At 47.9% G+C, this 21,190-nt stretch overlaps 1 protein-coding gene across 2 annotated transcripts in view; it reads left to right on the top strand.

The window, feature by feature from the left end:
- Nucleotides 1–21,190, top strand: part of EPRS1 (glutamyl-prolyl-tRNA synthetase 1) — a 483,086-nt gene that overhangs the window by 409,583 nt on the left and 52,313 nt on the right. For both annotated transcript variants that reach the window (XM_085612943.1, XM_085612942.1), the window contains one exon: nt 6,111–6,284. In XM_085612943.1, the coding sequence (XP_085469069.1) occupies nt 6,111–6,284 (174 nt within the window). The remainder of the gene's footprint in view (nt 1–6,110; nt 6,285–21,190) is intronic.

Genomic DNA, 21,190 nt, shown 5'->3' with positions numbered 1-21,190 from the left:
CCTGCACCCCCCCCCCCCCCCTGCTACCCTACCACGTAGGTTTGAAACTACCCATATCCCCAACTAGCAGAGTGCCTATCACCCTAGAAACTAGTCAACAGTGACGTGGGGAAGTGGGCTAGAACCAACTCCGGCCACCAGAGGCTCCCCCTCTTACTGTACAAAGATTCACCAGGTATTTGAGATCCCAGGATAGTGGCTGCCCCATCTGAAACAACCGTGTTACCACCCCTTTTACTGCCAGGATCTCGCAGTACACTTAATAATGTAGAGTCAGTTTATCAGTCTGGTATACCCCCAGCACCGCCAGGAGTTATTGAAGATTTGGAGGTACCACTTTCCCGGTAAGCCGAGTCTCACGGGCCACCCACTCAACGTTTTATCAACAAAGCAATTTATACATTACGGTTTGTAGATATAGTCCCTTCAATTCCAGCTCAGGAACCCAGGTTCCGTCAGTCTCTGTGTTGCTGGCAATCCCGGGCTGCTTGACCTTGATCTCCAGGAACGCATGCTGCGCCTTTCTGTGTCGGACCGTTTACCCGTCGATCCCGACTCGCAGGTGTGAGGCTCCCTCCAGCTGTCTCTCGCCCCGGATGTCTTCTTCTGTACTGCCTTCCCATCCAGCCAGTCCTGTACTTCCAGCGGAGTGGCGAAGAAGAGTGATTTTCCGTCCGCTATTACTTTAAGCTTCGCTGGGAAGAACATCATATACTTGATTCCACGTTGCCGGAGAGCTGCTTTCACCCCCTCGAAGGAGCGTTGTTCCTGCTGGACTTTAAGTGTAAAATCCTGGAAAAATCGGATAATCGAGTTTTCGTAGTGTAGGTCTCCCTGGACCCGAGCTGCCTGCAATATCGCGTCGTGGTCTCTATAGTTGAGGATTTTTGCGATAATAGTCCTGGGGGCCGCACCCGGTTTGGGCCTGGGGATCTCAGTAGTGAAGAGCGAGGAGAGCCGCTTTGGTTTAAGGTGATTTAAGATTAGATCTTCAAGAAAGAGGTCCACGCTAGGCCCTTCCAAGCCCTCCGGGACCACAACCACTCTAATGTTACTTCGGCGGGCCCGCCCTTCTTGGTCTTCGAGTTTCAGGGCCATTTGACGGTGTTGGTGAGTCAGGGTGTTGACCCGCTCCTCGAGTTTTTCCGTTTAAGTCTGAAGCTCCAATACGTTGACTTCATTAGTTTTAACCTTTTCCGCCGTTTTGTTCATATCTGCTCTCATCAAGTTAATTTCAATGGACATTTTATCCATTTTTGTTTCGAGGATAGTCCCCAGACCCTTGATAGCCGCCATTATGGATTGGAGAGACGGTTCACCCTCACCAGACTGGTCCCCCTGCGCCCCCTTGTCCTGCGGCGCCGATTTCGGGATAGCGTACTTGTGTAGTTTTAGATTGCACTGCTGTGGCACTCTTGGGCTTCATTGCGTAGTTCCACCGACCAGGTGCACACCTCAATAGAATGGCACCTTTCCTCACAAGATTTTGTCCCCCTCTCAAATGACTATAGGCCACCTGGGCTGCGTCCGCCGGCGACCGCCGTCCGCGGCCTCCGCCCTAGGATGTGTGGCAGGAAGAGTAGCTCTCCCCGTGATCTCCAGGGGTATCTTGGTGTAGTTGCTAGGTGATGTTTCAGTCTGGCGAAATGGCTAGGAATCTCTGGGACCAAGCGCCCCTCATGAAGCTTATCTCGCCTGCGGGCACCGACGGAGGCCTACTGTTGCAGGTAGTGAGCCGCTGGCCCGTTGCTCCTTAGTCCGGTGAAGGGAGTGACCCCTTCTGTACACTGCCGCCTCAGGCACGGCCCATATACCTAATGTAGGGTGCCCCAATAGTTTTAGCAGGTCTTGTCGCCGGCTTTGTTGTCCCCACCTCAGGAGGGGAATAGAGCTCTTTGTCTACTGGCTCCACGGGTGCCACACACCCCAGACCGTCCGCTTCTCAGCGATGTATCTTTCCCCGGATACAGGGCGCACCAGGTTCGGGGCAGTATGCGAGGGCCTCCGCTCATGTAGATAGTCCAGTGGAGCAGTGGAAACACAGGGCTGCCACCATTTGGCAGCTCGCACTCCGCGCCAACAGCAGTAGGTACTTCTTGTCTTGGGTCACGAGACCTGCAGCCTCTCCCTCACCGACGATATCCACCTCTGGTATGCCTTCCGTGGTGTTGGCGGGCGCCCGCAGAGCCCACTTGTGCCTTTCGGGGGGGGGTAGGGCCCCAATAGCACTGCTCAGGTCTCTCTCACAGCGCGAGGAGCGAGCTGTGCTGCGCTGATGTGGAGGCCGTCGCTGCGGTATCCTCCAGGGCGCTAGGCCGCCACCCCATCCCTCATGCCGCCACTGGGCACGGGGGAGCGCCGGGCCACGGGGTGCATACGGAATCAAACGCTCACCAGAAACTTGCAGTCGGTGCAGGATCTACGGCACCGCATCCCTTCCGATGGCTGTTATCACCCGGCCTCCACTGCCCCAGAGGCGCCTCCACGGATGATACAGGCCCAGCAGCTCCTCCCCCAACAGCCGATGCCAACGTCCAAGCGGGCCCTCCGCGATGATGATGGCCGCCCATCAAGCCTCACAGGCACCCCCGGCAAGGAAGGGGGGGCCAGGCCCGACCGGGCAGCTCAGCAGTTCTTTTTCAGGTCCCCGGGGCAGAGTGCGCAGTGTGCTCTCCGGAGCGCGGTGCGGCTGCAGGGTCCCCGTCCTGCGGCGATTTTGCAGCGGTCTGGTCCCACCTGACTTCACCAACGTGTGGGATGTCTTGGGTCTCGTCCTGCCGGATTATTGACGGAGAAATAAGGGGATTAGGACCTTGGCTCCGGTGGAGCTTGTTAGTTAGGCAGCCATCTTAGTTGGCGCCAAGCCACGCCCCCCAATTACTGATAATTGAAGTACAAATGCAATGCAATAGATTTCGCAATTACAACAAAGTGAGCTATTGCCATTTTGCATTCCACCATTTGATTTAATGCTTGACAAAGGGGAAAAAAACAATAACATTTACAATGCCAATAGCTCAAAACAATGTCATTGTGAGACCTATTGCATTGTAAATGCTTGTTAGATTTAGTAGTGCTGTGAGCATTGGTTGAATATCATTAGTACCAGTTTAACATCCGAAATCGGCAATAAGCAACAGTCCAGCTTTGCAAAGGGCATTCCACTGCACAACAACACTTGTCATTTTTTTGTAACTTTTGAACCATTTAAGCTAGAAACAAAATTATTTTTTTTGTAAAGAATCTGCATATTATGCATCAGACTATGATTATGTGGCAAATGCGGCAAATCTATAATTATGTGAGAATCGCTGTGGCTGCACAATCACCTAATTACATTGGTCCTGCCAATAAGAGAAGACTGTCACTAATGCAGGAAGCACCCCTCTACCTGAAGGGACAGTCTCTGACAGTGAGCACAGTTGGGAAAATAAGGGCATCCTGGTTCCCCCTGGAACCGCATGCTTCCAGAGGCTACAAGAACAATGGTCAAGGGCGAATGGAAGTTGGGACGCTCTAGCGGTTGTAACTGCAAAGGTACAGAAGGAGATGGAGTGGTGGAACACAAAGAACAGCTCAATTGGTAGACCCTTCAAAAACCCAACTCCCTCAGTGACCATCAGAACGGGCGCATCTCACAGTAGGAAGACCGCATGGGGAAACTGACCAAATAAGGCCTATGGCAAAATCTACTGGAACTATAAACCGTTTTCCTGGTACTGAAGGTCTAAAAAACATATCAAGGGGCAAGTGGTCCAAGTACAAACCCACAACACTACCACAGTGTTCTACCTCGACAAACGGGGAACAAGATCGCACCCACTTTCTCAACTGGCACAAACTTCTGTAAATGGGCCAACCAGAGAAACATAACGTTGATAGCCATCCCCCTGCCAGGAGTGCAGAACACAGAAGCAAACAAGAGTACTCCTCTCACAAGTGGGAACTCAACCAACAACTTGTACACATTATCTTCCACAGATGGGGAACACCACACATAGACCTGTTCACAACAAGAGAGAGAACAAAATGCCAAAGCTTCGCCTCCAGTTACCCAGCACAGAGATCAGAGGAGAATTCCCTGTTGATAGACTGGTCATCGAAATTTGCATATGCTTACACATCAATGCTGTTGATATCAATGGTGCAGAATAGAGGCAGACAGGCAGCCATGTCACCGTGGGCCAGACAGTCCTGGTTTTATTATCTAATAGAAATGGCACACATCTGAATAATAAAACTACCTTTGCATCAAGACATGCTAACATTGCAGGGGGTGGGGGGCAGGTATATCGCCCAGAACCAGCAACCTTCAGCCTTGCTGCATGGTTAATGAAGACATAGGATTTGGTCACATGAACCTGCCCCACAGAACCCTGGAAGAACTCTGTGAGCCCGCCAGGAGAGGCAGTACAAGAAGATGCTACATGGCAAAGTGGAGGTGATTTACACACTGGTGTATAGTGGGTGGGTGCATGTGAATCTACAGCACTATAGTCAACTGACAGATGGTTACAGGGTTAGTAACATTTTCCATTCAAGGCATGTATGTCTGTAGATACACATGCTCTTCCTAGACTGTAATGCAGTCCTCCCCTAAAAAGCAGTGGCTAGCTGTGGGTGTTGCAGAGAATTTAAGGAGTGTATGGAGCACTGCCTGGCCAATGTTTTTGGCAGGCCAGCAAATCCACACAGTCCTGTTTTGTGAAGGTGTGTGTTGTGGACCATGTAGATGCATTGCAGATGTCCGCTATAAGAAGGTTTCCCCAAAAGGCCCCTATTTTTCCATGTAGAGTGGGGTCTCGGAGGAACGGGCAAAGCTCTTCTGGCTTTCTTGTGGCACATTTGGATACATTTGTCTATCCATCAGACTATGCCCGATTTAGATAGATCCCTCCCTTTATGAAGTTCGGTAAATGCAACAAAGAAATGTTGCGTTTTTCAGAAAGGTTTCATAGTACATGAGAGTTCGCTTTGCATTTAATGTATGGAGAGCCTGTTCTGCAACAGTCAGGTTGTGGAAACAAAACGGGAAGTTCAATGGATTGGTTCTGGTGGAACAAAGGTGACCACCTTTGAAAGGAATCTGGGGTTGGTGCTTTATCAGATGAACAAAGAAGTTGCATTTACTGATCCCAACATCCATTCCACAGGCCTTTCCTTGTACACCATAATAGCCACCTTGGTCCTGTCATTGAAGATAACAGAGAAAAGTAAATATAAGAGAAGAATATGTGTGAAAGAATGACTATCTAAGAATTAAAGCAGATGTGTTAAGAAAAATCTGGAGTCTTGTCGACAAACGTAAAATACAGCAATGCATATCAGATAATTCTGTAACAGAAAGCCATTTTTTAATAATTGATTGTGTATGAGTTCTCATGCTAATGTATGATTCTTTAGCACCCACATCCATCTGAAATGGTAGAATCGTGATTTTACTTTAAATACAGTGTTTGCTCTTAATAGAAGGCTGTGCTCAAGATAACCTCAGATTAGAGAATAAATGACATTGAGAGATGTTTAATAAGTGGTCACATGCCATCAGTCTATTCCACTCTAAATCACAGGTCTTAGCCATCTGTAATCCACTCTGTGTTTTCTTGATTAAACTAGATTCAGTATTCTCCGTCCAGTTGACCACCCCAACTCAGCAACTGGTTGCAGCATTGAGAGCTCTCCTCCAAGAAAACTTAGATTTGAAATAGAACATATTGTTTAATGCTGTCCTTTCTTTTCAGATTATTCATTAGTGAAGAAAAGTCTTTAATTGCTTTCTGAGGTCATGAATTGAGTTTCAGAACACCTTTGTTTAACATGGTTTCCAGGGATACAGGAAGTAAGAATTGTATCTTAGCAACCAATTAAAGCATTCCTCTCTTTCAAGTACAGTGGATAAGAGCTTATTTGTGTACTCTAGTCAGCACTTGCTGCAGACAGTATTTAGCTTGTCAGTCTGTGGAAGTCTGACTGCCGCACAAATGAAAGGGCAGCATGTTTTAACAAAGGTTGGTTGGTGAGAAAAATAAGTTTTGGTTGGGGAAAAAAACAGTAAACCCAAATGTCATCTTTTTCAGTCCTGTAATTTAAAATCTTTGGCTTGTGTCTAGATCATCATAATCCCTTGCGGAATTACGAACACGCTTTCAGAAGAAGATAAAGAGGCCTTATATAAGAAGTGTAATGAGTACCTGAATCGTCTGCGCAATGTTAACATCCGTGCTCGTGCTGACTTAAGGGACAACTATTCACCAGGTTGGAAGTTTAATCACTGGGAGCTTAAGGTGTGTATTCTCTCCTTCAACTTGTCTTGAATATGTGTAGTTTGTTATATTTTCTGATAAGGATGTTTGCCTAAGCGCTTTTGCTAAATAGGTGGAAAATTAAATTTTCAATGTAATTAAGTAACTCTAATGTTATCCTATTGGAGAGGTATGCCTTACAGTAGTGAGAAACAATTTGGGATTTCACTACCAGGACATGAAAATTTAAAAGTACATGTACAACTTTTTAAATACACTGCACCCTGTCCTCTCGGTTGTTCAGTTCCTCCCTTGTGGTGTGACTTGTATGTATTAAAAAGAAAGGTTTGGACCTGGCTAAAGGTTCATTTTGCCAGGTCCACATGGCAGTTTAAAACTGCACACAGGCTGGGGACGTGTTTGAATGAATGACTGAACGAGGATATTTATATAACGCAACAGTTATCCTGAAAGAGTGGCCCAGCGCTGCAACAGGTAGACGAGGGGGGAGCACAGGCGAGGGCACTGGTGACTAAAGAGATAGGTCTTAATCGATTTGTGGACAGCAGATTCTGATTCTATACTTCTAAGCTGTGTTGGGAGGCAGGTCCAGATTTTGGCTGTGCGACCAAGAAAAGAAGCCCTCCGTGTCTAGTTTTTTTAAACTGGAGGGAGATATCAGGTGAGCCTTATTGGACCATAAGGTTCTGCTGGACTGGTACTCTTCGATTCTTATATTATGGTAGGAGGGACCAGAATGATACAGAACTCAGTGTGCTAGAGTTAGGTCTTTGAAGGTGATCATTTTACCAACTGGAAGCCAGTGCAGTTTGGCAAGAAAAGGTGAAGTATTAGTGTCTTTTTGGAGATTGAAAAGCAAGCGAACTGCTGTGCTTTGGATTGCCTGTAGATAGCGAATCAGATAGGCAGGTAAACCCAAGTACAAGGCGTTCGCATAGTCGAGTCTGGATGGAATAGTGGCTCGAACTACAGTTTTTCATTCCTTCCAAGGAGGAGAGGTTGGAATTTCTGAGGTACCATTAGATCCGTGTACAGTTTCTGGCCACCAAATGGTTCTGGGTTGTCAACGACAGGTTGTTGTCAAAGATTACTCCCAGATTTCTTGGTGCCTGCAGAGGAGGAGTAAGTTCAGCCCTTGGCCAAGAACCGGACCAGCCCGAATAGGAGTTTGTTTGAGTCTAGTGATTACATTTCTGTTTTATCTAGGTTATATTAAAGTTGACTTTCCTTAAGCCAACTTAAGACTACTCTCGTGTAGTTGGAGAAGGACTCTTTGCTGGTGTCAGAGTTGCTCTTGTGGGAGAAGATCAGCTGAGTTTCATCGGCATATGAGATGATAGTAATGCCAAAGAACTGTAGTATGGCGGCAAGGGGAGCAATATAAACGTTAAATAATGCTGGGCTTAGAGAGGAGCCCTGAGGTACTTAACATTTAAGTGGCTTGGCATTGGAGAAGTGTGGTTTTGTCCAAACCGCCTGTTCTCTTTCAGTTAGGAAATGCGTCAGCCACTCCAAGTCACGTTCTTTGATACCACAATTAAGCGGGTGTTGTAGAAGAATATCATATGCCACAGTGTTGAATGCTGGCGACAAATTTATCCAGTAACATTTTTATTGACTTGGATTTCAAGCTGTCCTGTTTCGGTACTGTGCCTTATGTGGAAGCCAGATTGAGAGAGGTGGAGCAGAAGCTTTGTTTCAAGAAATTCTGAGAGTTGTTTATTTACTACTGATTCCATAATTGTTGTGGTACCAGGTCAGATTTATAATGATCAATACTGAATTTCCTCAATACTTCAGAGGTGTTGCGTTGGCAGGCATTGATGTCTTATATAAAATAGGCATGGTGGCTGGATCTGGCTGCGACGTGGACGGGCGCCTTTTGCGCGCCATGCCTGCTGCATGCATCCACTGCATGTCCACACTGTGGCCGTAGTTATGTGCAGGGTTCATCATGTGAGCATCTGCACCTGCTTGCTGAGTCCAGTGTGTAAAGGGCTACTAAAGTGGGTGGCACAATCCATGCTGAAAGCCCACTAGTAGCATTTAATTTACAGGTTCGGGGCACATGTAGCACCACTTAAATAGGGACTTGCAAGTAAATATGCAATTTGGGTGTGTCTTTAAGGCCAGTCTTTAAAGCCAGCAAAAACAAGATCAGCAGAAAATGGAGGAGGAAGGCAAAATGTCTGAGGTGAGACCCTGCAGGACTGGACAAGACCAACGTGCTTTATAAGTGTTTTCTTTCTAAGCATTTTCTCTCCCATCATCTCTTTGAATAATGGAGCAATGGGGGTGAGTAGGTGTGGATATTTGTGTGTTCTGTTGAGGAGCTGAACTCTGGAACATTTCCAGTAGGAGCAAATGAAGAAATGGTTCTATAGAAGTGGACGCTAGTGTAGACTGGGATAAATACCTAAATCTTGAGCCCAGAATCGCTTGTTTGATATCTTGGTGGGTATATACTTTTGTCTGCATTGTGTAATATCCCTCCACTTTCACAACTCTTCGCCTGACCATTTGAAATGCTAATCACACTGTTAGCTAGCAACAGTCAATCGATTGCTTTTCTTTACACCCGGTTGTAAGATTTAGTCCCAGGCATCCTATAAATCAGGGGCACTCCCCAACCTTTAGTTAGCATTGAGCAGCATTTGTGTGTCAAACAAAATAGTGATCAACATATGAACCATAAAGAAACATATGGGGTTAGATGTCTTGATAAAACTATTGAAACATGAACCAGTACACTACTATACAGAAATAATACTTGTACAGTAGGAGTTATTGGCGGCATTTGAGGGGTCATTTAGAGTAGAGACACAATTTTGCATTTTAGAGCCCAATATAGGGCAGTGGCCGTGAGCTAATATTTCATTGAGTTTAAGGACTGAGTAAAATAGGTAAAGGCTATTCTCAATAAATTAGTTTAAAAGTAGTGCAAAAATTGTGATTTGTACTAGGAGTTTAGCTAAAAACTGGTCAAAATTGGTAGGATTTACAATTGTATCCCTCGCGCTGTCCCTCGCGCTGTCCCTCGCGCTGTCCCTCGCGCTGTCCCTCGCGCTGTCCCTCGCGCTGTCCCTCGCGCTGTCCCTCGCGCTGTCCCTCGCGCTGTCCCTCGCGCTGTCCCTCGCGCTCTCCCTCGCGCTCTCCCTCGCGCTCTCCCTCGCGCTCTCCCTCGCGCTCTCCCTCGCGCTCTCCCTCGCGCTGTCCCTCGCGCTGTCCCTCGCGCTCTCCCTCGCGCTCTCCCTCGCGCTCTCCCTCGCGCTATATATATATATAATATATATATATATATATCAGGTTCCCCTACGATCCAACAGGTATTGGAAACGGGTACAGACCACAGCACGCCGTGAGTATAAAGTGCAAATCGGTTTATTCCATATCGGATGGCATGACGCGTTTCGGCCGCGTTACCACGGCCTTTATCACATATATATATATGTATAATATTCTTATCTACTGGCGGTCAACTGTCAGTTGATTCCTTTGTGTTCTACTGCAGCTTCCCAGAGTGTTCTAAAGAACAACTAGAGCGCTAACAGTCCTACTTATGACAAACGTATGGCACACCTGAAGCCATCTTGGTTGGAATAAAGTGGTAATTCTTAAAACATTTAATTTTAAAAGGAACACAATGAGGGGGTTCATTTTGCCATAGAAAGTATGATTAGTGCTGCAGAAAGAAACATTAAGGCACATTTTGAGTGACTTCTCAAATCCTCTTCTATTTCATTAAAAAATTCTGATATGCAGACTGAAACATGCACTTTTAATACCAGCAGCAGACTTCCGTGGTGAGCAGTAGCTTTACTACAGTGATCTAATGAGCAACTGGAGTGCTAACATTCAGAATTTATGGCAAATGTGTGACATATCTGAATACCTTCTTGATGGAATCAAAGTAAAAAACTGAAAGCATTTCCTACTGAGGAGACTGCAGTAAATGAGGAAATTAGGAAACTTCATAACAAATAAATCTCCCAAGATGGCCACCAGACACAAAAGAGCCTCAATGCATCACAAATATCACCCAGATGTAGCCCACATGTAGCCCAATGACAGAAGTGTGCAAAACACTTATTTTTTGTGTATTTGCAGTTTTATATAGTGCAGACTTGTCAGGTATTGGAATGCTTTACATGAGCATTGGTTACATCATACAAGATCAAATTCATTTTGGTTGTAGACATGGGGAGATGAAGTGATTTGACCGCAATCACAGAATGTTGAGCTGAAGCAGAAACTCCAACCTGGTTCCCCAGTTGCAAAGTCTGCAGCTCTGGAAGTAACACCACATCCTCTTGCCAAGGTGCAACATTTAATCAAGTGGTCAACTGGATACAAAAAACATAACTTTGTCGCTATTTGAAAACTCAGAAAATATGTCCTCATTTTAGTTTTTTAGAGCACTAACCATAATTTTGATGCAAATAAGACCCTCTCATATATGTAATTTCTAAAGGAAATACTCTAGGTATTACAGTTTTGATTACATCAAGATGATGTCAGGCGTTCCACACTTTTGTAATAAATATAGAATGTTAGCAATCTAGTTGTTCATTGGGATACTGTTGAGAGGCAGAGGCCAGGGGAACGGACTCTGGAGGGCAGTGGAAAGGGGGGCAGGGGCAACAAACCAACAATACAGGACTGGCAAGAGAGGCTGTGGCAATATAATAGTCCATTGTGGGCAGAAGGAAGAGGCAGTGGTAGTACAACCATACATGCCAAAAGACCCGTTTCAGCCAGGAAACGTCCAATGTTTTTAAGCTCAAATGGGCTTTATTTGATCTGTCTCCTGTCTACAATCTCCTCTTTTTCAATGTAACTCAAAGGGGAAAATCAATACCCCAGTTTTTTTTCAAAATCTCCCTCTTACCAAGTTCAAAATGTTCACAAGTATGGTACATTGAATCATGGTGGGCAGGAGGAATTGGGGTAGGGACATGGACTCGGATAACAAAGGACAGGAGGGACATGGAGAGGTGCACCAAACTGACCCTACAGGGCAGGCATCAGGGTTTGCAGCAGCACAATACACCACACAGCGCATGCGGGACGGGAGTGCAGCACAACAATCCATAGAAAGCAATAGGGAGGGGACAGGACCATGCACATGGACAACAGAGAACAGATGGGAAAGAGGCAATGGTAGCTAGCTGACCATAATGGACAGATAGGATAGAAAGCTGCAGCATAACAGACCATAAAGGGCAGGAGGGACGGATCAGGGGCATTACAATGGAACAGACAAGCCAGGAGGGAGGGAATAGGGGGTCTGCACATGGAAACAGAGGGCTGGGGGCAAGGTGGCAGGGCAGGAGCAGCAAGATGACCATGGAGGTCAGGCAGGATGGGCACTAGAAACAAGACACATCACGGAGAGCAACAATGAGACTATGGTGGCATACACACAGACCATGGAGGGAAGGTGGGAGGGGGTCAGGGGCAGCTAGCTGACCACACAGGGAAGGTGGGAGGGGCCATGGCAGCACAGAAGACCATGCATGGCAAGCGGGAGGGTTTGTGGCAGCACAATGGCTATGATGGGCAAGAAGGAGGGTGCAGGGGCATGCACAAAGGACCATGGAGGATAGAACGGAGGGTCAGGACCTGGGCACAGACAAGAGAGTTCAGGGGAAGGGGCCTCACAACAGACCGCGCGGGGCAGGCTGGAGGAGCAGTTGCAGCACAACAGATCAGGGAGGGCAGAAGGGTGTGGCAGTAAAATGGACCATGGAGGAAGGGGATAGGGGCATGGCATGTGGACAGGCAGGGTGGAGGTGGCAGGGAAAGGTTACAGTCATCTGACAATGCTAGGCAGGTGGGAGGGGAGTGGCAGCTCAACAGAACATTCAGAGTAGATAGGAGTGGCAGGTCCATGGAACATAGTGGGCAAAAAGGATGGAGCAGGGGCATGCACAAAGACATCAGAGGGCAGGGGGAAGGAGAATAGGGGCAGCAAGCTAAGCACAGAGGCTAAGCAGGAGGTCAATGATGGGCCATAGAATTGGGCAATGGAGGGCAGGAGGAGTGGACTGGTACATCATGCTAAATGGAGGGCAGTGGCAGCACATCAGACCATGCATGGCAGGAGGGAGGAGGCTAGTCCATGGATTCAGACAACAAAGCACAGGGAGGAGGTGGATGGGGCCGCAAGCTAACTGTTCAGAGAAGGTGGGTATTAGGAACTTTATTGTTTTTAAAATGTGTGTCTGTGCGAACTACTTAAAATATGAACAAGTATGCAGCATAATCTCACTTTTATTCAGGAAGAAGAGCGCGTTTGTGACTGTGAGTCTGGGCTCACCTGGCAGAAACACCCCCTGACCCTCCACCCCCATCGCAAAATGTAATGCCCATGAAAAGGGTAGGTGGACGCAGTGTTATATAGAACATAGTCCTGAGAGCACGATTGAAAATGAAAACTAGATGTAGTATATGGTATAAACTATGCACCAAAAAGTGTGGTATAAGATGAGCCGGGGCGTGAAATATAATATGCAATACATTGTGCGCAATGACAGATTCATTGGAGAGCGCGAGATAGCACAGGCACTAGCGCGTGCTATGCGATATGCGCCTTGGAGTGTAATATGCACAGGGCAGTGTTGTGTAACCTAACTAGTCTCTAAAGTTGTAATATAAAATATGTGCTGGATAGTGTAACATCGCATATGCACTGTGACAAAGATATGGATCCCAGATTGTAATATGTATGGCATAGCGCTGTGCGTTATAACATAGGCATCGAGGAAGGCACGTTAGATGGAGCAATATAACCCGTGCGAAGGCAAGTGTGGCATGACATATTCACGGGGTGGTGTTACAGTGCACATGGGCTAGAGAGTGTCATAGCATACGCACTAGCTGGTGGAATACAACACAGAGGTGTGAGGCAATCGGCGGGCACTGGTGGGTGTAACACAGCATTGGGCTCAGCCAGGAGCACGCTGTGACTCTCAAGTGAGGTTCGTCTCCTTTCCAGAGTAAAATAAAAAGTATTACACATCCGGCGGTGGATGTGTTTTTTATTAACCGTGAGGGGGGTTTCTTGCATAGTTTGGTCGAATTTTTGTCGAATCCCCTTTGAATGGCTTGGTGTGCGTGTATATTAAATGTGCCCGTCAACAGCTACCCGATGTTTGTATAAATAAACGACAAGGGTGTCTACTTGGAGAGTACCCATCGGCGGGGGCGCCGGGATTAGGCACGGTAGGGCGTCAGACACGTCAGAGCTTCACTAGCGGTGTAAATACATTCCATGTGGATTCATTCTATGCATAGTCGCCTTTTAATGAATATCACGCAAATCGTCATGGTGATAGGTACATACGGTTTGTCCAGCATGTCCTAGGTGTTTCTATAAATATATATATTTTTAAAATAATAAAAACCAAAGGCCGGCCCTGGGGATGGGGTCCCCGGAGCCATAAGTGGCCTGAGGAGGGGGGCAACGAAGACCCCTCCTAAAGAATTTAAATAAAAAAAAGGCCATGACCCGGGGGTTGGGGTCCCCGGGGCCAGTAAATTAGAAAAAGAAGGGGGGCCACAGCCCTCCTTCTTAAAAAAAATAAAATAAATAAAAGACCGGTATCGCGCTGGAGGCCACGCCCCCTCCTTGCAGCTCTCTGCAAACGCGCCCCCTGGCCAGTTGTAAGTTGGGGAATTAATTTCCCTTCAATACTGAGGGTCCCTGAGGGCCAACTAGCCCAACAGGTATCTCCAGTGTGCGCCAGGGAGCTGCGATGCAGACAGGTGTTCTGAGGCCACGCCCCTTTTTACACCTCTATGCAACGCAGCTCTGTGGCGCTTACTGGAGGTACCTAGTGGGCTAGTTTGACCCTAGGTACCCTTAGGATTCAAGGGGACTTAATATCTCAACTTGGAACGGCCACAGGGCGCGTTTACACAGTGGTGAAGGGAGGGAACGGGGCCTGAGGTGACGTGTGCAAACACGCCCTGTGGCGCATTTTAAGTTGGGGAAATAATTCCCTTTCAATCCTGAGGGACCCTGGGGGCCAACTAGCCCACCAGGTGCTTCCAGTAAGCGCCACTGAGCTGCGTTGCAGAGAGGTGATCCAGGCCGTGCCACTTTTTACACCTCTTTGTAACGCAGCTCTGTGGCGCATACTGGAGGTACCTAGTGGTCTAGTTGGACCCTAGGGACCCTCAGGATTCAAGGGGACTTAATCTCCCAACGTAAAACGGCCACAGGGCGTGTTTACACAGTGGGGAAGTGAGGGGACGGGGCCTGAGGTGACGTGTGCAAACACGCCCTGTGGCGCGTTTTAAGAGGTAGTTTTAATCCCCTGCCCTATTATATACTAGGGGCTTACAGAGGAGGTCATGCTGATCACAGAGGGACCCCAGCGCATAGTGTTCCATAGTGTATGTAGGTGTTTTCACTGTATTCTGAGTGTCTTTTAACATAGCGCTGGATCTATGACAGGTTAGTCAGACTCCGTTACCACCAGTATCCGTCTGAAAAAGTTGAGGGTACAGGATGATTTTGCAACAAGGCTTCTTTCTGCTCTTCTGTTTGTTCTTTCTGCACGTTATCCTTCTTCCTGCACTTTTCTTCGTCTTTCAGGACTTCTGTTGCTTCTTTCTGCATTTCTTTTTTTTCTTTGTGCGTTTTTACTTCTTTCTTCACATGTCCTATCTCTGTAGGCATAGTTAGAAATTAGCATTTAAAAAACCTTTGAAATTCACTGAAAAAACCATAGGTTTCAGGCACGTTATAGTAAGGAATTATCATTTAAAAAACCTTAGAAATTCACTGAAAAAACCATAGGTTTCAGGGGCGTTATAGTTAGCTGGACTTTTCACTCGTACAAAACCATTGAAATTCCCCCGTTACAGTTAGTTCAGCTAACTATAACTCGCGCGCCCGCAATGCACTGCTGATGACGTCACATATTGCATCACTCATGACATGGTCAGTGACATCACTCATGACATCACTGATGACATCTCAAATGACATCACTAATGACATCACTGATGACATCATCCTTGTGATAGAGTGGCAGACCTCCTCTTCCCCTAATATAACCTTTGATACACACATTCAAAAATAGAAACTGCAATGTTCAAAACAATGGACATACCAATACCAGTTACAACAACCTATTCAGTAATTCTAAGATCCACATACACATCCACTCATCCACTCATTCACCAACAGTCCTCATACATGTACTCACTCATCATATGTACTCACACACCTATACATCCTGTTACACAACGCCACTCATCCATAGAGTTACTCACACACATAGTCACTCATGCTAATAAAGAATCAAACATCCATTTACTTGCATATACAGTTATACACACACCACCACACTTACTTCTACAGAAACTTACACATACTTAGTCTTTTAAACAATCACTTATAGAAACACATACTTATTTATACAGGAACTCTTTCAATCTCTCACTCTCACATATACTCACTTATATACACCAATAGTCACATATACTAGTTTAAAACATATGTAGTTACTCATAAAGACACTATTGAGACAGTCTATCACTCACTAACACACCCATGCACACACTCATCCACCCATACAGTCCTGCACACATGCTGTCTTCAACACATACAAACAGTGAGTCACTCATTCATGCACCTATGCACTACGTAATACCCCCCACCGAACCATACAGACACTCAGACACTCATACTGATACTCAAAAAAACAACTAATAACCTATATAGACACTCATGTAGCTACTCACCAACCCATGCAGCCACTTATATACAAAGTGAGAGACTGATACAGATATTTACACATTTAAACATTACTCACTAAGCCATGTATTCACTAAGATACACTTAATCACTCAGTTATACAATCAATTTTTCAAAAACAAATCATCCATTTAGACACTTATATACCCATTTATTCTTCCATCGACCTTGAGATATACATATATAAAACATATGTAATTTTCAGAAAAACACACATTCACTGGATGATGTCATCAGTGATGTCATTTGAGATGTCATGAGTGATGTCATGAGTGATGTCATGAGTGATGTCATGAGTGATGTCATGAGTGATGTCATGAGTGATGTCATGAGTGATGTCATGAGTGATGTAATATGTGACGTCATCAGCAGTGCATTGCGGGCGCGCGAGTTATAGTTAGCTGAACTAACTATAACGGGGGAATTTCAATGGTTTTGTACGAGTGAAAAGTCCAGCTAACTATAACGCCCCTGAAACCTATGTTTTTTTCAGTGAATATATATATATATACATTTGAAATATTTTAATCTAGTAACTGAGCAAAACGTGGTAGGATATAGAGGGGGTTGGAATTGTCTCCAAGGGAGTTTGGTAGCTTCTAAAGCAGATGGTGCGTTTTGCAGCACAACCTTAAGTGATATTGTAGAATCTTGGTAGAATGCATCACCTCTTTACACCTAGATCTTACCAACATTTGCTATTCTACACAATGCCCTAGTTATAACACTTTCCACGTTTCAATAATTCTCATTTTGCCATAGTTTTTATGCTTCCACTTTGAACTGTTGAAAAAATGTCTGTGCTGATCAGTTCCCCAACGTGTCTGGATTCAATTGATTGGGTGGATTGTACCTTTATTGGCTATTTTTTTTAAATGTTATTGCCACTCGCTGTGAACCTCAGACCGTGTCAGCACAGTCAGGTCCAAAGTTGCAGGAGCTGCCATGGGAGAATCGAGGCAGATTGTATAGTAGTAGTGTACTAAAATGAGTTACACTATGTAGAAAGTCCAGACTACCCTTGTTGGTTTACAGGGCTCAAATTAATAATCCCCATTTCAATAATCCCATCTCTTTTGGGATTGTGTGGGCGAGCAGTTTAGGCTTATCAGATGGTAGTGTTAAGTTTTTGTTGAACACACAATAAATGAGAGACACACAAGACCAATTCAGAACAATAACAGGTATTTTTATATTTATTTTAACACCAAAAACCTCGTAATTGGGTAAGTACTTTTCAGGTTATCAATTTTTATAGTTAAGTAAAAATGTCAGACAAACGCGTTTTTATGCTGTAATGCTTTCATATTGAGAAAGAAACATATACTACATACAGAAATTTGCATAGATATTTAGGGGGTTCCCTTTAGGGCTTTAAATTCTAGGGGGCCTAGGTGCAGAGGTACTGGACGGGTTGGTAGCCTTGGGCACTACACTATAGGCAAAGAAGGAGGGGGGCACTTAGAAACAGGCTGCAGAGGAGGAATGGGGACAAGTCAGGGAGCTCCCAATGGGATCTCAGTTCGTGAGGGTCTTGGGAGCAAGGGGCACAGTTTGTGTTTGTGGGCCCTGGAGCTCGGATGTAGAGGGTTTGATCAGCTGTCCCTATGGGTCGGCGGTTCTCGGGCAGACCTGCAGAGGGGGACCAAACAGGACAGATGGGCCACTCTCAATGCTGGTCTCTGCAATGCTGAGGCTCCTCGTCGGCTGGTCAGTATTTGTAGTGCTAGCATCCAGATTGAACTTATAACAAGCTGTGGTTGCTGCAAGGGGTCATGTACCCTGGGTATTGGTGCAGGGCAGCTCCACAGATTCCTGGCATCACCAAACTTGGTGGGAAGACTGATCTAACCCTCTGGAGCATGTTCACCTCATTCTGGGCAGCTGCGGCATTGGTGGACGCAGTGGTTAGCAAAATGGTTAACCGGACGTTGGGGCCAGTGCCTGCGGGTTGCAGGGAAGTGGCTCTTCCACATAAAGGCCGAGGCTTGCGCCTCGGAAAAATGCTGGTGGCTCTCCAAAGCTTCTGGAGAATCACAGCTGCAGGAGGAGTCGGGTTGTCGAGATATTCTAGACCAGTGTATTTTTTAATTGACATGTTTTTATTAGGGTTTTGCATACATTTCATCACATTGACCATTCTGAGGTATAAACGTTAATCATTTCACGACAACATCATGGACCTGTGCGGAACTATAGGAAGTGGGTACTGTAGACCATTAGCAGCTGAAATCTTCTGTGGGGGCCCGACTCGCCTCACCTAGGTCCGTCCTGTCTGGTCCCTGTGTATATCATCACGTTAGTGCCCATACCTTCCGTCACTATCGGAGTCAGTTCTGCCTCCCCAACTTGGTCGATGCGGCGTACCCTTCTTTCCCAGTGTCACAGGCATATCTTGTAACTAGGACTACGGCGTGTAACCCGCCAACTGGGGTGACTGCCGCCTACGGGGCAGCTGGGGAAGGGCCCTAGGGAGGGGGTGGGCCCCGAAACTGGGAAAAATAGGGGGGGAGGGGGAGGAGGCCGGGAGCGAAGCATGGGGGGGGGGGGATGGATGCAGGAATGGCGAAGGAGAAGTTCCTGTGGTAGAGTATGTGCGGACTGATGGTAGGTACATGTGGTGCGCCCTGGGGCTCGCCAGGGGGCGGGGGGGGGGGGCGGTGGGCCGATTGTTCGTCACGAAGCCCACTCCATAGAGATCGGGTGTTTGCGGGCGCCAATCGCCTCCTCCTCCCTCAGTAGCTCCTCCTCTGCAGCGCCCCATTTGAGCACCGCGCCCGCCCACGCCGGACCGGACGGCCCCTCTGGGGCCCTCCAGTGCATCGCGATGTTTCTCTTCGCGAGGAGAACGGCCAAGGAAGTGAACTTCCATTGCACCTTCGCGGTTTTCCCCCTCGGGGAGATTCCCAGCGCACACTCCTCCCAGGTGAAGGCGGTCTGGATTTCGGTTGTAGCTCGAACGGCGTGGTATACCCCTCCCCAGAAACGTTGTATGGATGGACAGGCCCAAAACATATGTTTGAAATCAGCGTCTACTAGTTGGCAGCGGGGGCATTCGAATTGTGTATTTGGGTAAAACCGGTGGAGTTTGTCCGCGGTAAGATAAGCCCGGTGTAAGATATTGAATTGGATATTTTTGAACCGTGCGTTCCTGGACACCTTTTTGGGGGACTCCAGGGCTTTACGCCACTCTGCATCATTGAATACTCGGCCCGCGTCGTCTTCCCACGTTTCCCGGAGTTTGGCCAGGGGGACGTCCGCCAGCTCCCGAATCGCTTTATACAGCCAGGTGATGAGGTGACTGCCTGCTTCCATACGCATCACTGCGTGTAACACCGGATGCGTCGGGGGTTCCCCGTCGCGCGAGTTCCAGAAGCGGCCGCTACTCTCTAATATTTGCCTGTGTCTTAAAAACTGTCCCTGGGGGAGGTCATGCCACTCTACCAACTGTGCGTACGTCCTCAGTTGCCCCTCTTGGAACAACGCCTCCATCTCTGTGACACCGTGGTCCGTCCACACCTGGAGGGCCCTTGCGGTATAGTACCAGCTCCGCTGGGGGAAACCCACGAGGGGGAGCAGGGGGGAATATAGTGGCTGGCCCTTCGACATGCAGTGAATCCGCATCATGCATCTGCGGGCTATCGCGACCTGAAGCGGGTGCGTGCGTGTCGGTTTAGAGCCCGGCAAGAGCATACGTCGGATCGCAGGAAGAGGCAGTCTGCCTCCCTCTGTGATCGTCTCTTCCACGTGCCGTTCTGCCGTCCAGTGGGACAGCCACTGGAGCTGTGCCGCGAGGAAGTATGATTCGAAGGACGGCGCTCCCAGGCCTCCGGCTGTGGTGGGTAGGTACAACGTGTGCAACGCTACTCGGTGCCGGCCGCCCCCCCATATCAAGGCCGCTAGTAGCGTGTCTAGTTCCCGAAAGAAGGAACGCGGCGGGATGATAGGGAGGTTTGCAAAGTAGTAGAGCATTCTTGGGACCATGATCATCTTTGCGATGGCGACGCGTCCTATAGGTGCTAAGGGCAGCGTCTTCCAGAACCCCACCGCAGACTGCAGGCTGGTCAGCGCTCTGCGGTGGTTTCCCTCGAAGAGGTCTCCGGGGGAGTGGTATAGATGCACCCCCAAATATCTGGGGGCCGTCCCATCCCACCTCAACCCCTGAGCGCCCAGCGTTATCTCCAGGGGCCCTGTATGAGCACCCAAAGGGAAGATGGATTATTTCTCCCAATTGACCCTGAGTCCCGAGGTTTCCTCGTACGCCTGTAGTGTCGTCCATATGGACGTGAGGTCGGCCGATATATCACGGACATATATCAGAAGATCGTCCGCATATAACGACACGCAATGTGGGACGTCCGCTATGGGAATCCCCCATGCCTCGCCCTCCCGTCGCAACCTTATGGCCAGAGGCTCCATCGCCAGGGCAAAGAGGAGAGGAGAGAGGGGGCATCCCTGCCTGGTCCCACGGGTCACCGAGAATGGAGCCGATCCGAGTTTGCCGAGTCTCACTCTGGATGTGAGGCCCCCGTACAGTAGCTGGGTATAGGCCAGCAGCGTGGGCCCGATACCTACTCGCCGCAGGACCTCGAATAGGTAAGGCCACAGCAGGGTATCAAACGCCTTCTCCAGGTCCAGGACCAGACACGCCGCCCGGGGATATCGGTCTTTCGTCTGATCCTGGATGTGAAAGAGGCGGCGCAAATTATGGGAGGTGTTACGTCGGGGGACGAACCCGCATTGGTCCGGATGCACCAATGTTGGGAGGATTTGACTATAGCGCGCCGCTAAAATTTTCCCTAGGATCTTGCAGTCAGTGTTCAGGAGCGTTATCGGCCGGTAGGAAGCCGGGAGCCTGGGATCTCTGTGTGGCTTCAAGAAGGTCACCAAGATCGACGTCCGCATCGAGTCCGGGAGCATTTTACGGGCTACCGCCTCTTCATATATGGAGACCAGTCGCGGCGCCAACAGTGTCGCGAACGTGTGGTAGTACTCAATCGGGAATCCGTCCGTGCCCGGCGCCTTCCCGCGCGCTAGAGCCTTAATCGCTTGTTTCATGTCGACCGGTTTAAGTTTTTTGTCTAGTTCCTTCCCGATTGTGGGGGAAAGCTTGGGCAGGGGCAACCCGCCTAGGAAACCGACGAGGTCTCCCAAAGGCC

The sequence above is a fragment of the Triturus cristatus genome, chromosome 6 (assembly GCF_964204655.1).
Source record: "Triturus cristatus chromosome 6, aTriCri1.1, whole genome shotgun sequence".
In the NCBI taxonomy this organism is placed as follows: domain Eukaryota; kingdom Metazoa; phylum Chordata; class Amphibia; order Caudata; family Salamandridae; genus Triturus; species Triturus cristatus.
The sequence above is the reverse complement of the archived record's forward strand: the minus strand, read 5'-3'. Positions and strand labels throughout refer to the sequence as shown.